General features: G+C 56.9%; 1 protein-coding gene across 1 annotated transcript in view; it reads left to right on the top strand.

Moving 5' to 3' along the window:
• Positions 1-3854: 3854 nt before the first annotated feature.
• Positions 3855-15388, top strand: part of lmna (lamin A) — a gene marked incomplete at its 3' end in the record, with an annotated part of 156020 nt that continues 144486 nt past the window's right edge. The window contains exons 1-2 of the mRNA XM_041181797.1: positions 3855-4430; positions 7472-7829. Of these exons, the coding sequence (XP_041037731.1) occupies positions 7483-7829 (347 nt within the window). The remainder of the gene's footprint in view (positions 4431-7471; positions 7830-15388) is intronic.

Here is a 15388-nt window from a genome sequence, read left to right as displayed (position 1 = left end):
GATCAGTAAGTGGAACTAATCGCAAAAGATGAACCAATGGGCTGACAGCGTTCCTTCACAAAGCCTATTTTTGAAGACAGAAAGGTCTTTGTCTAGTTTAAGGTTTCCTTTCGAGGCATTTCGAACGTCCAGGCCCAGATTTTCAATGGAGCTCTAATGATATTAGTAAGACCGGATTCAGCATGAGCCATGAGCAAGATTATAATGGAGCAGTATGGCACCCCATCCACAAACATTCCCTCCCATCCACAAACATTCCCTCCCATCCACAAACATTCCCTCTCATCCACAAACATTCCCTCCCATCCACAAACATTCCCTCCCTTCCACAAACATTCCCTCTCATCCACAAACATTCCCTCTCATCCACAAACATTCCCTCCCTTCCACAAACATTCCCTCCCATCCACAAACATTCCCTCTCATCCACAAACATTCCCTCCCTTCCACAAACATTCCCTCCCATCCACAAACATTCCCTCTCATCCACAAACATTCCCTCCCTTCCACAAACAATCCCTCCCATCCACAAACATTCCCTCCCTTCCACAAACATTCCCTCCCATCCACAAACATTCCCTCTCATCCACAAACATTCCCTCTCATCCACAAACATTCCCTCCCTTCCACAAACATTCCCTCTCATCCACAAACATTCCCTCCCTTCCACAAACATTCCCTCTCATCCACAAACATTCCCTCCCTTCCACAAACAATCCCTCCCATCCACAAACATTCCCTCCCTTCCACAAACATTCCCTCCCATCCACAAACATTCCCTCTCATCCACAAACATTCCCTCCCTTCCACAAACATTCCCTCCCATCCACAAACATTCCCTCCCTTCCACAAACATTCCCTCCCATCCACAAACATTCCCTCCCTTCCACAAACATTCCTTCCCATCCACAAACATTCCCTCCCTCCTCCACCTCAAACATTCACTCCCTCCTCCACCTCAAACATTCACTCCCTCCACCACCTCAAACGTTCACTCCCTCCACCACCTCAAACATTCACTCCCTCCACCACCTCAAACACTCACTCCCTCCACCACCTCAAACACTCACTCCCTCCAACACCTCAAACATTCACTCCCTCTACCACCTCAAACATTCACTGCCTCCACCACCGACGCACAGTAGCAGCAGTGTGCGTACCATCTACAAGATGCACTTCAGCAACTCACCAAGGCTCCTTCGACAGCACCTTCCAAACCCACGACCACTACCATCTAGAAGGACAAGGGCAGCAGACACATGGGGAACACCACCACCTGGAAGTTCCCCTCCAAGTCACTCACCATCCTGACTTGGAAATATATTGGCCGTTCCTTCACTGTCACTGGGTCCAAATCCTGGAACTCCCTCCCCAACAGCACGGTGGGTGTACCTACACCACAGGGACTGCAGCGGCTCAAGAAGGCAGCTCACCCCCACCTTCTCAAGGGGGCAATTAGGGGTGGGCAATAAATGCTGGGCCTGGCCAGCGACACCCACATCCTGTAAATGAATTAAAAAAAAGTCTCCCCAATGAATGTACCTCAATACATGGAAGCTTCTTAGAGAGCCGAAAGAGATCTGACCAAGAGTTACGGGGCAGTGTATGTGACTCTAACCCTCATAACCAATCTCTCCACGTCCTTCTCAAACTGCCTGCAAGTTTTTAGCTTGGAATGTCGCACCATTATTCTGCTGGGTGGGACTGCTCCCGCCTGTTTCAATCCTTATACATCTAATCATAACCAGGGAACTGCTGGCAATGGGTTCCCTTCCTGTTCTCACATGGGTTATCCCTGGTGTCCCCTTGCCCTTCTTCCTATTTCTCACCCCCAGGTTGCCCCTCAGTGACATTTCCCAAGAACGTGGGGCCGGGTTTTTGCCACCGAACTTTCCCAACTGGGCAAACCTGCCTCGGTGTAAAGTGCCTTTAAGTTGCTCGATCCGGGGAGATGGTGCTGGGATATCCCCGACTGATGTCAGACCGGTCACTCCCAACATCTGTATCGCTGACAGGTCTCAGACTGGTCATTCCCAACATCTGTATTGCTGACTGATGTCAGACCGGTCACTCCCAACATCTGTATTGTTGACTGATGTCAGACCGGTCACTGCCAACATCTGTATCGCTAACTGATGCCAGACGGATCACTCCCAACATCTGTATCCCTGACAGGTCTCAGACCAGTCACCATCAACATCTGTATTGCTGAAAGGTCTCAGACCAGTCAATCCTAACATCTGTATCGCTGACAGGTCTCAGACTGGTCACTCCCAATGTCTGTATCCCTGACTGATGTCAGACCGCTCATTCCCAACATCTTTATCCCCGATCTCAGACTGATCACTCCCAACATCTGTATCACTGACAAGTCACAGACTGGTCACTCCCAACATCTGTATCCCTGACTGATGTTAGACCGGTCATTCCCAACATCTGTATTGTTGACTGATGTCAGACCGGTCACTCCCAACATCTGTATCACTGACTGATGTCAGACCGGTCACTCCCAATGTCTGTATCCCTGATCTCAGACTGGTCACTCCCAACATCTGTATCACTGACTGATGTCAGACTGGTCACTCCCAACATCTGTATCCCTGATCTCAGACCAGTCATTCCCAACATTTGTATCCCTGACTGACGTTAGACCGGTCACTCCCAACATCTGTATCCCTGACTGATGTTAGACCGGTGACTCCCAATATCTGTATCGCTGACTGATGTCAGACCGGTCACTCCCAACATCTGTATCCCTGACAGATCTCAGACTGGTCACTCCCAACATCTGTACCACTGACAGATCCTGGACTGGTTGATTCCAACATCTGTATCAATAACAGATATTGGATTGGTCACTCTCAATATCTGGACTACGGACAGCTATCGGACTGGTCACTCTTAGAACCTGTATCAATGACACATCTCGGATTGGACCCTCCCAATATCTGTATCACTGACAGATTCCAGACAGGTCACTCCCAACATCTGTATTACTGATATCAGACCAGTTGCTCCCAACACCTGTATCCTCGACAGATTGGTCACTCCCAACATCTGTATCACTGATCTCAGACCAGTCACTCCCAGCGTCTGTATCAGTGACAAATCACAAGCTGGTCACTCAACATCTGGATCACAGACAGATCTCAGACTGGTCACTCTCGACATTTGGATCATGGACAGATTTCAGACTGGACGCTCTCAACATCTGGATCGCAGAGTCCTCAGTCTGGTCGCTGCCAGATGTCGGAGCGGTCAGTGCCAGCTGTCGGATCGGTCAGCGCCAGTCTTCAGAGCGGTGACTGCCAGCCTTTGGACCGGCTACTGCCAGCAGATGGTTGGTCACTGCCAGCTGTCGGCCGGAGTGGTCACTGCCAGCTGTTGGATGGTCACTGCCAGCTGTCGGCCGGAGTGGTCACTGCCAGCTGTCGGCCGGAGTGGTCACTGCCAGCTGTTGGATGGTCACTGCCAGCTGTCGGCCGGAGTGGTCACTGCCAGCTGTCGGCCGGAGTGGTCACTGCCAGCTGTTGGATGGTCACTGCCAGCTGTCGGTCGGAGCGGTCACTGCCAACATCTGTTTGCCTGCCAGCTGTGGAGTGGGGTGGGTTGGGGGGGGGTGGTTTTGCCTCTCTCTGGGACTCTGACCTTGAGGGGTAAACTGGACACAGCCTCCTACGTTCCATCGATTGACGTGTCTGCAGCTTTGGGACGAAGGGGGCGGGGGGAAAGTGGAGCCAAACCCCGCCCCCTGCTCGCCGATAGGCTGCCTGCGGTGTCAGTCAGGCCGGCCACGCCCCCCCAGCTCCCCGGCCCTTTAAATGGTGCAGCATCAGCGGGAGAGCAACTGGAGCGCAGCTGACTGACACCGGAGTGTTTGTAAGGTAAACACACCCTCAATCCCGGAGTCTGTCTGTGCAAGAAACACCCTCAATCCCGGAGTCTGTGCAAAACAACCTCAATCCAGGAGTCTGTCTGTGCAAGAAACGCCCTCAATCCCGGAGTCTGTCTGTGCAAGAAACACCCTCAATCCCGGAGTCTGTCTGTGCAAGAAACACCCTCAATCCCGGAGTCTGTGCAAGAAACACCCTCAATCCCGGAGTCTGTGCAAGAAACACCCTCAATCCCGGAGTCTGTGCAAAACAACCTCAATCCAGGAGTCTGTACAAAAAAGAACCTCAATCCCGGAGTCTGTCTGTGCAAGAAACGCCCTCAATCCCGGAGTCTGTCTGTGCAAGAAACACCCTCAATCCCGGAGTCTGTGCAAAACAACCTCAATCCAGGAGTCTGTACAAAAAAGAACCTCAATCCCGGAGTCTGTACAAAAAAGAACCTCAATCCCGGAGTCTGTCTGTGCAAAACACCCTTACTCCCGGAATCTGTACAAAAAACACCCTCAATCCCGGAGTCTGCGAACTACAGCCATTTCGGTAAGTGCCGGAGGAACATTTCAACTCCTCCTTCAGAGCCCCACCGCTCCAGGGGCTGGGGAGTGCGTGACACTCCCAGCAGGTAGAGAAGAGGGTCTCTGGGAGGGGTCTGGGGTAGGGTAAGGGTGGTGGGAGAGGTGAGGGGGTAGGTGAGGGTGGAGGGAGGGGTGAGGGGGTGGGTGAGGGTGGTGGGAGGGAGCTGGGGTGGGGTGAGGGTGGAGGGAGGGGTGAGGGGGTAGGTGAGGGTGGTGGGAGGGGTGAGGGGGTAGGTGAGGGTGGTGGGAGGGGTGAGGGGGTGGGCGAGGGTGGAGGGAGGGAGCTGGGGTAGGTGAGGGTGGTGGGAGGGGTGAGGGGGTGGGTGAGGGTGGAGGGAGGGAGCTGGGGCGGGGCGAGGGTGGAGGGAGGGAGCTGGGGCGGGGCGAGAGTGGAGGGAAGGGTGAGGGGTTGGGTGAGGGGGTAGGTGAGGGTGGAGGGAGGGGTGAGGGGGTAGGTGAGGGTGGAGGGAGGGGTGAGGGGGTAGGTGAGGGTGGAGGGAGGGGTGAGGGGGTGGGTGAGGGGGTAGGTGAGGGTGGAGGGAGGGGTGAGGGGGTAGGGTGAGGGTGGAGGGAGGGGTGAGGGGGTAGGGTGAGGGTGGAGGGAGGGGTGAGGGGGTAGGGTGAGGGTGGAGGGAGGGGTGAGGGGGTAGGTGAGGGTGGAGGGAGGGGTGAGGGGGTAGGTGAGGGTGGAGGGAGGGGTGAGGGGGTAGGGTGAGGGTGGAGGGAGGGGTGAGGGGGTAGGTGAGGGTGGAGGGAGGGGTGAGGAGGTAGGTGAGGGTGGTGGGAGGGGGCTGGGGCGGGGCGAGGGTGGAGGGAGGGGTGAGGGGGTAGGTGAGGGTGGAGGGAGGGGTGAGGGGGTAGGTGAGGGTGGAGGGAGGGGTGAGGAGGTAGGTGAGGGTGGTGGGAGGGGTGAGGGGGTAGGTGAGGGGGTAGGTGAGGGTGGAGGGAGGGGTGAGGGGGTAGGGTGAGGGTGGAGGGAGGGGTGAGGGGGTAGGGTGAGGGTGGAGGGAGGGGTGAGGGGGTAGGTGAGGGTGGAGGGAGGGGTGAGGGGGTAGGGTGAGGGTGGAGGGAGGGGTGAGGGGGTAGGGTGAGGGTGGAGGGAGGGGTGAGGGGGTAGGGTGAGGGTGGAGGGAGGGGTGAGGGGGTAGGGTGAGGGTGGAGGGAGGGGTGGGGAGGGGAGGGTGAGGTGGAGGGAGGGGTGAGGGGGTAGGTGAGGGTGGAGGGAGGGGTGAGGAGGTAGGTGAGGGTGGTGGGAGGGGTGAGGGGGTAGGTGAGGGTGGAGGGAGGGGTGAGGAGGTAGGTGAGGGTGGTGGGAGGGGGCTGGGGCGGGGCGAGGGTGGAGGGAGGGGTGAGGGGGTAGTTGAGGGTGGTGGGAGGGGTGAGGGGGTAGGGTGAGGGTGGTGGGAGGGTTGAGGGGGTAGGGTGAGGGTGGTGGGAGGGGGCTGGGGCGGGGTGAGGGTGGTGGGAGGGGTGAGGGGGTAGGTGAGGGTGGAGGGAGGGGTGAGGGGGTAGGTGAGGGTGGTGGGAGGTGTGAGGGGGCAGCACGAGGGAGCTGGGACAGTCCAGGTGGAGGGTCATTGGGAATGTGGAGTTGGAGATGAGTGAGGTTCTGATGGGAGTGGAGGAGGATCTCTGCAGAGTGACAGTCGAGGGTATGATTTCGGTGGGAGATGGCTGAGACCCTGGGGGCAGTGTTTGATGGTGTGGTGTCAGTGTGGAGAACTGGCTGAGGGTGGGTGAGTTCCATCTAGCCCCAGTTGAATGCTTTGTGTAGACCTCGCTGGGCTGCTTCCAGCGCTACTGCTAGGAGGGTCACTTTTTGAAACAAAACACTTTGCTTCTGTCTGTTGGTCTGTCTGAGTCCTGGCCACTGCTGCCACAACCTAACTGTCCTCCAAGTCTGGGTACACCTGAAGCTTCTGGAGCTGCGCTTTGGTGACATGTGTTCCTTTGGCCCCCTCGCTGTCATTGGCTCGCCCCCGCCCCCCCACTCACTCTCACGCACTCTGTCAAACACTGGGACGCACACTGACACACCCAGAGCACTCCGACTCTTACACAGCAAGCCTTTGTGTTCCTGTCCGCACAAACTAACTGCCACTTTTTTATGATATTTCGTTTACTCCTGGCACCTCCCCCCACAAGCACGTGGCTCGATGCCACCTTACCTGACTCTGCTTCACCCTCCACCTGCGCTTGCACTTGACATCCAATCACCGCGGCCCATCTCTTCACCCCCACCCCCCCTTCCATTCCCTTCTCCATGCTTTGCAAAGCTGTGGGTTAGCGTGTCATCTTTTGCCTCTTTCTCTGCACAAGAACCCTCCATCACAGGAGGAGGCCATTCAGCCCATTGTGCTGACTCTCTGAAAAGATCTATCCAATTAGTCTCCCCTCCCCTCTAGTCCTGCAAATGTTTCCCCTTCCAGTATTTATCCGATTCCCCCCCACCTTCTGAAAGTTCCTATTGAATCTGCTTCCACCGCCCTTTCAGGCAGCGCCTTCCAGATCACAACAACTCGCTGTGTAAATAAAAACAAACTCTCCTCATCTCCCCCTCTCGTTCCCTTCCCGATTCTCTTCAATCTGTGTCCCCTCTGGTTACCGACCCTCCTGCCCAGTGGGAACAGTATCTCCTTATTTACTCTGTCCGAACCCCCTCCCTTCCTGATTTTGAACGTCTCAATTCAATCTCCCCCTTAACCTTCTCCGCTCTAAGGAGAACAATCCCAGCTTCTCCACATGAACTGAAATCCCTCATCCCTGGTCCCATTCGGGGTCAATCTCCACACCCTCTCCCTTGACACCCTTCCTAAGGTGCGGGGCCCGGAATCGGACACAGTGCTCCCACCAGGGGCTGACCGGTGTGATGGTTTGGTTAAAAAGACTGTTGCTTCTGTATTCGATTATCTTAAATGCTGTTTGGTCGTTCCAGTCACTTCTGTTCAGTGACCTGAAGCGTTATTTCTAACTGGTTCTCTCCCTCTCTCTGTATTCGGCCATCAGCCTTTCCCAAGATGCAGACCCCAGGCCAGAAACGGGGTGGCCGCTCCAACACCACCACCCCCCTGAGCCCCACCAAGATCAGCCGCCTCCAGGAGAAGGAGGACCTGCAGAACCTCAACGACCGGCTGGCCGTCTACATCGAGAAGGTCCGCTCGCTGGAGTGCGAGAATGCCGGCTTGCGCCTGCGCATCACGGAGTCCGAGGAGGTGACCAGCCGCGAGGTGGTCAACATCAAGGCCATGTATGAGAACGAGCTGGCCGACGCCCGCAAGACCCTGGACAATGTGGCCAAGGAGAAGGCCCGGATGCAGCTGGACTTGGGCAAGTTGCGCGAGGACTTCAATGAGTTGAAGAACCGGTAGGTGTCCTCGTTTTCGTCTCCCTTTGGGCAGCGCACTAAAGGCCGGGCTGCCCTGTCCTTCCTCTCCGATCCTTCCACCGCCTAATCTGAGTGATTTCTGGCAAGGAGGCCTCGCGTACCCAGCTCCGTCTCCTTTTGCGTCAATGTCCCTCTCCTCCCTTCAGCTGCCATCAACTCTCTGACCTTTTTACCGCAGCCTCCCTTCGAAAGGTGCTCCCTCCATTGCTGGTTTCTAAAGCCTCTTGAGCCTGCCTTTACCCCAGCTCCACCCTTTCCAAAGAGACTTTGATTACCTCAGGGATCTGGCTCGCGCCACGTCTCGTTCGCCCATCGCACACCCCTCCCTCTCCTCGCTGACCAACACTGGCCTGGTCCCACCTCGAATTTCACACTCCACGCCCCCCCCCCCCCCCCCCCCCCCCCCCCCCCCCCCCCAGCTTGTTTTCAAATCCCTCTGCGACCCTCACCCTCCCCTCCCTAACCCCTCGCAACCTCCTCCAGTCCGAGCACCTTCCAAAATGTTCCATTGCTCCTCCATTCCCGGCCTCACACTTATTTCGCTTCCCTGACCCTGAGGATTTCCATCAGTCCGCTATTGGCAGCGGTTAGAGACGGTGGGGGTGGGGTTGGTGGGGGGTGTGGGAGGGGTCTTGGAGGTAGGGGTTTGTGTGGGGCTGGTGGGGGAGGTTGTGTGGGGGGGGGGTTTAACCAAGCATCCGTGAAGATTGTAGTATTACCACATTACAACGAGGCCAACTTGGAGTGCTGTGTCTTAAAGGGTCAGTGAGGGCAGTGGTTACTCAGTTTGGTCATTGGGTAATATTAACCTGAGTGTATTTAGGGCGCGGGATTAAGTGGGGGATGGGGTTAAGTGGGGGCTCGCACTGGGCACGGAGTTATCGTCCAGATAGAGGCAGCTGTTTTTTGTGCTGTGTTGGCAAGGCCTTCACCACTCTGGCTCCGAAGCAGCTCTTACCCCCGACACAACCTTGGATGGAAGGGAAAGGGATTCCCGTCCCTGGAAATTGCCCCGCTCTGATCCCAAGCCTTTTGGTGTTTGGGTGGGGGGGGGGGGGGGTGGGAGAGAGAGGGGGCTGGGGAAGCAGGGGAGATGGCAGACCCGCTGGTGCTGCTGCGGCCCACTGAGCTAGGCCCATCAGCTGTGGCGCGAGGGCTGGCTGAAAGCAGAACGGGAATAGGCCCCGACACCTGGTTCTCTCCTAGAGTCGGACTCTGGCCAGCGCCTGCTCAGACAGTGTCGAGATCGGGGAGTGCCACACATATACACACACACCCACAGCAAGTTAATCCTGCAGCTCACTCCGAGAGAGAGAGAGAGAGAGAGAGAGAGAGAGAGAGAGCAGAGCTCTTACTGTGTGTAGAGTTCAGGGCCCTTTGCTGAATCTACAAACTGCACAATATTTATGAGGTCTAAGAGCCGGAGGTTGTGTAGCCGAGCGAGCGGAAGGTATCCCCGGGGCCCATTTCTATCCCCCTATCTGGGTCGTCGGCCACGTTGCTCTCTGTGGGATCTTGCTGTGTCCAAACTGGCCGCCACTGTTCCCACTTTGCAACGGGGACTGCGCTTCAGTTGAAAAAGAAACCAAGCATTTGGTCGGGCACGAACACACTTTTTTTTTTTTGTTTTGGGAGGTCCTGAAGTGGGGAGAGGTCCTGTAAGAGATGGGAGTCTCGCAAACCAGCCAAGGTGCTAGGGAACACTCCCACTGCCCCTACCCCACCCACGCCCTCTCCCACCCACGCCCTCTCCCACCCACGCCCTCTCCCACCCACGCCCTCTCCCACCCACGCCCTCTCCCACCCACGCCCTCTCCCACCCACGCCCTCTCCCACCCACGCCCTCTCCCACCCACGCCCTCTCCCACCCACGCCCTCTCCCACCCACGCCCTCTCCCACCCACGCCCTCTCCCACCCACGCCCTCTCCCACCCACGCCCTCTCCCACCCACGCCCTCTCCCACCCACGCCCTCTCCCACCCACGCCCTCTCCCACCCACGCCCTCTCCCACCCACGCCCTCTCCCACCCACGCCCTCTCCCACCCACGCCCTCTCCCACCCACGCCCTCTCCCTCCCACGCCCTCTCCCTCCCACGCCCTCTCCCTCCCACGCCCTCTCCCACCCACGCCCTCTCCCACCCACGCCCTCTCCCACCCAGGCCCTCTCCCACCCAGGCCCTCTCCCACCCAGGCCCTCTCCCACCCAGGCCCTCTCCCACCCAGGCCCTCTCCCACCCAGGCCCTCTCCCACCCACACCCTCTCCCACCCACACCCTCTCCCACCCACACCCTCTCCCACCCACACCTCCGCACAGCTTTCTCTTAAAGCATTCACATACTGCCTGTTTCCACAAAAATGAAACTACTCCTCCCTATCTCTGTAACCTCCTCCAGCCCCTAAACCCCTCCCTATCTCTGTAAACTCCTCCAGCCCCTACACACCTCCCTATCTCTGTAACCCCCTCCACCAGCCCCTACACCCCTCACTATCTCTGTAACCTCCTCCAGCCCCTACACATCTCCCTATCTGTGTAACCTCCTCCAGCCCCTACACCCCTCCCTATCTCTGTAACCTCCTCCAGCCCCTACACCCCTCCCTATCTCTGTAACCTCCTCCAGCCCCTACACCCCTCCCTATCTCTGTAACCTCCTCCAGCCCCTACACCCCTCCCTATCTCTGTAACCTCCTCCAGCCCCTACACCCCTCCCTATCTCTGTAACCTCCTCCAGCCCCAACACCCCTCCCTATCTCTGTAACCTCGTTCAGCCCCTACACCCCCTCCCTATCTCTGTAACCTCGTTCAGCCCCTACACCCCCTCCCTATCTCTGTAACCTCCTTCAGCCCCTACACCCCCTCCCTATCTCTGTAACCTCCTCCAGCCCCTACACCCCTCCCTATCTCTGTAACCTCCTCCAGCCCCTACACCCCTCCCTATCTCTGTAACCTCGTTCAGCCCCTACACCCCCTCCCTATCTCTGTAACCTCGTTCAGCCCCTACACCCCCTCCCTATCTCTGTAACCTCCTTCAGCCCCTACACCCCCTCCCTATCTCTGTAACCTCCTCCAGCCTCTACATCCCTCCCTAGCTCTGTAACCTCCTCCAGCCCCTACACCCCTCCCTATCTCTGTAACCTCCTCCAGCCCCTACACCCCTCCGTATCTCTGTAACCTCCTCCAGCCCGTACACCCCTCCCTATCTCTGTAACCACCACCAGCCCCGACACCCAACCCTAGCTCAGTAACCCCCTCCCTATCTCTGTAAGCCCCTACACCCCTCCCTATCCCTGTCACCTCCTCCAGCCCCTACACCCCTCCCTATATCTGTCACCTCCTCCAGCCCCTACACCCCCTCCCTATCTCTGTAACCTCCTCCAGCCCCTACACCCCCTCCCTATCTCTGTAACCTCCTCCAGCCCCTACATCCCTCCCTATCTCTGTAACCTCCTCCAGCCCCTACATCCCTCCCTATCTCTGTAACCTCCTCCAGCCCCTACATCCCTCCCTATCTCTGTAACCTCCTCCAGCCCCTACATCCCTCCCTATCTCTGTAACCTCCTCCAGCCCCTACATCCCTCCCCATCTCTGTAACCTCCTCCAGCCCCTACATCCCTCCCTATCTCTGTAACCTCCTCCAGCCCCTACACCCCTCCCTATCTCAGTAACCTCCACCAAACCCTACACCCCTCCCTATCTCTGTAACCTCCTCCAGCCCCTACACCCCTCCCTATCCCTGTAACCTCCTCCAGCGCCTACACCCCTCCATATCTCTGTAACCTCCTCCAGCCCCTACATCCCTCCCTATCTCTGTAACCTCCTCCAACCCCTACAACCCTCCCTATCTCTGTAACCTCCAGCCCCTACATCCCTCCCTATCTCTGTAACCTGCTCCAGCACCTACACCCCTCCCTATCTCTGTAACCTCCTCCAGCCCCTACATCCCTCCCTATCTCTGTAACCTCCTCCAGCCCCTACTTCCCTCCCTATCTCTGTAACCTCCTCCAGCCCCTACAACCCTCCGAGATCTCTGCGCTCCCCTAATTCCTGCCTCTTGACCATCCCCCGATTCCCATCGCTCCACCATTGGCGGCCGGGCCTTCAGCTGCCTGGGACCCTAAGCTCTGGACTTCCCTCCCTAAACCTCTCCAACTCTCTCTCTCCATCTCTTTCTCTCCCTCCCTCCTTTACGATCTCCTCAAAGCCGACCTCTTTGACCGAGCTTTTGCTCTCCTGTCCCTCCACCTCTCCGTATGTTCCTCCGTGTTGAATTCTGTTGATTGTGGGTTTTTTTTTTTTGCAATTTCCCTGTGATGTGTCTCTGCATAATTTCCCCTGCTACAGGCACTATATAAACGCAGCCTGTTGTTTACTGTATGGGGCTGGGAGCTGACTGGCCTGGTTCCAAAATCTAACAACACTCGACAAGGCACTCCCTCCCCCGCCTGCCTGATTTCTCCCAATCTGCCCTGACCCCAGACCACTCATCCTTCACCCTCTGCCTGAATTCCTAAAATCTAATCGGCATGGTCCTGGAATATTTGTCGTGTGCGGGGTACAGTTTAACACCGTGAGATCTGTGCCGGGGACCGTGGGCAGACTCCTTCTGCTGAGTGTGGGGGGCATTAAAGAACGTGTTAACTCAGTGGCATTACTTTGTGGGATTGCAGTGAAAAAGGGAGCAGGAGTGGGCTAAGAAGTATTAAGGTCGCAAATTATAAGCATAAATCATCCACACGGATTTGTTGTAGTTAAGTAGGGGGAACCTAGTTATGGGAACGATTTCCACATAGCATCTATGGTGACATGAGCTGACGGGGGTATTAACCCTTTGGTGTCGTGTCTCGCCACGACTGGTATGAGACTTTAATACCACAGTCCTGGTGGGTTAATAAATATTCTGTGCTCTATTACTTCACTGAAAACTCTCAGTGCAACGGAAAGGTGGGGATGAATAATTGGCGCTTGCCCTCTGGTGACATGGTGCCTACCCTACCTGGGGCACTGACCCCCCTGGAGGAGCAGTACCCCTCCCTCCCCTCCCCTCCCCCCCACCCCACCGCCTCGGCGCTGAGCGTGTTCGACCGCGTGGCGCGTTTTGGGGCTCGGAAGCGTGAATGTTAACCAACTGGGGGCTCTGTTTGAGTGGACGGTGTTTAAGACCAGCTAAGTCCTGGGAAGTGGGGCTGGTGGTTGGGGGGGTGGGGAGGTGGGGGGGAGGGGGTTCAAATTCAGCGGCAGCCAAAAATGCTTGTGTCACCGTGAAAGTTGTGGAACCTGCGGGTGCTGCACTGTATTGACTCTCAAACACCTGTGACAGGCTGAACTGGCTTCTCCCAGTTACTGACGAATTCACTCGGCGACACCCGTGTTTACAATATAAATATCACTGCAGCTGCCTCGCAAAGGCTGACTGATTCGCAAACGATTCGGGGAAGTTGCAATTTTCCTCTTCTCTTTTTCCTTGACCCGTTCTGTGCCTCCACCCGCTCCCCCCCAACCACCCCCCCCCCCCAACACCCGCACTCCCAGCGCTCTGGCATCTCTCGTCCACACATTGACTTGGCCCATAGAGTCATGCTTTCCTGCAGGAATCCCAGATCCCCCAAATCCCGAAACTGACCCCCTCCCCCAGGGGTGGAGCTTTCTGTGTGTGATTCTACTTCATGTTCGTTTCTCCTCCGTGTCCAGTCTGAGCTCTTAAATGGTCACCTGGAGTATTGTGTGCAGTTTGGGTCTCCTTACCTAAGAAAGGATATACTCGCCATAAAGGGAGAGCAGCGAAGGTTCACCAGACTGATTCCTGGGATGGCAGGATTGTTGTATGAGGAGAGATTGGACTGACTAGGCCTGTATTCACTGGAGTTCAGAAGAATGAGAGGGGATCTCATTGAAACATATAAAATTCTGACAGGGATGGACAGTCTGGATTCAGGGATGATGTTTCCTCTGGCTGGGGTAGGGTCTAGAACAAGGGGTCACAGTCTCAGGATACGGGGTGGACCATTTAGGAGATGAGGAGAAACTTCTTCACTCAGAGGGTGGTGAACCTGTGGAATTCTCTACCACAGAGGCAGTGGGGGCCAAGTTATTGAATATATTTAAAGAGGAAGTAGATTTCTAGTCTCTGAAGGTACCTGGGGGGCCTAGAGAGATGGGGAGAGAGAGAGATGGGGAGAGAGAGAGATGGGGAGAGAGAGAGATGGGGAGAGAGAGAGATGGGGAGAGAGAGAGATGGGGAGAGAGAGAGATGGGGAGAGAGAGAGATGGGGAGAGAGAGAGATGGGGAGAGAGAGAGATGGGGAGAGAGAGAGATGGGGAGAGAGAGAGATGGGGAGAGAGAGAGATGGGGAGAGAGAGAGATGGGGAGAGAGAGAGATGGGGAGAGAGAGAGATGGGGAGAGAGAGAGATGGGGAGAGAGAGAGATGGGGAGAGAGAGAGATGGGGAGAGAGAGAGATGGGGAGAGAGAGAGATGGGGAGAGAGAGAGATGGGGAGAGAGAGAGATGGGGAGAGAGAGAGATGGGGAGAGAGAGAGATGGGGAGAGAGAGAGATGGGGAGAGAGAGAGATGGGGAGGCAGACAGAGATGGGGAGAGAGAGAGACGGGGGAGAGAGAGAGATGGGGGAAGAGAGAGATGGGGAGAGAGAGAGATGGGGAGAGAGAGAGAGACTGGGAGGGAAAGTGAGAGAGATGGGGAGAGAGAGAGAGAGAGATGGGGAGAGAGAGAGAGAGAGATGGGGAGAGAGAGAGAGAGAGATGGGGAGAGAGAGAGAGAGAGAGATGGGGAGAGAGAGAGAGAGAGATGGGGAGAGAGAGAGAGAGAGATGGGGGAGAGAGAGAGAGAGAGATGGGGAGGGAGAGAGAGAGAGATGGGGAGGGAGAGAGAGAGAGTGTGGGGGGAGAGAGAGAGATGGGGGGGGGAGAGAGAGATGGGGGGGGGAGAGAGAGAGATGGGGGGGGAGAGAGAGATGGGGGGGGGTGGGAGGTGAGAGAGAGAGAGAGATGGGGGTGAGAGAGAGAGAGTGTGGGGGGGGAGAGAGAGATGGGGGGGGGAGAGAGAGATGGGGGGGGAGAGAGAGATGGGGGGGGGTGGGAGGTGAGAGAGAGAGAGAGATGGGGGGGGAGAGAGAGAGAGTGTGGGGGGAGAGAGAGAGATGGGGGGGGGAGAGAGAGATGGGGAGGGAGAGAGAGAGATGGGGAGGGGGAGAGAGAGAGATGGGGAGTGGGAGAGAGAGAGAGATGGGGAGTGGGAGAGAGAGAGAGAGATGGGGAGTGGGAGAGAGAGAGATGGGGAGGGGGAGAGAGAGTGTGGGGGGGGGAGAGAGAGAGTGGGGGGGAGAGAGAGAGTGTGGGGGGGAGAGAGAGTGTGGGGGGGGAGAGAGAGAGTGTGGGGGGGATGGGAGGTGAGAGAGAGAGAGAGATGGGGGGGAGAGAGAGAGAGTGTGGGGGGGGAGAGAGAGATGGGGGGGGGGAGAGAGAGATGGGGGGGGGAGAGAGAGATGGGGGGGGGTAGAGAGAGATGGGGGGGGAGAGAGAGA

The sequence above is a fragment of the Carcharodon carcharias genome (assembly GCF_017639515.1).
Source record: "Carcharodon carcharias isolate sCarCar2 chromosome 36 unlocalized genomic scaffold, sCarCar2.pri SUPER_36_unloc_4, whole genome shotgun sequence".
Taxonomy (NCBI): domain Eukaryota; kingdom Metazoa; phylum Chordata; class Chondrichthyes; order Lamniformes; family Lamnidae; genus Carcharodon; species Carcharodon carcharias.
The sequence above is the reverse complement of the archived record's forward strand: the minus strand, read 5'-3'. Positions and strand labels throughout refer to the sequence as shown.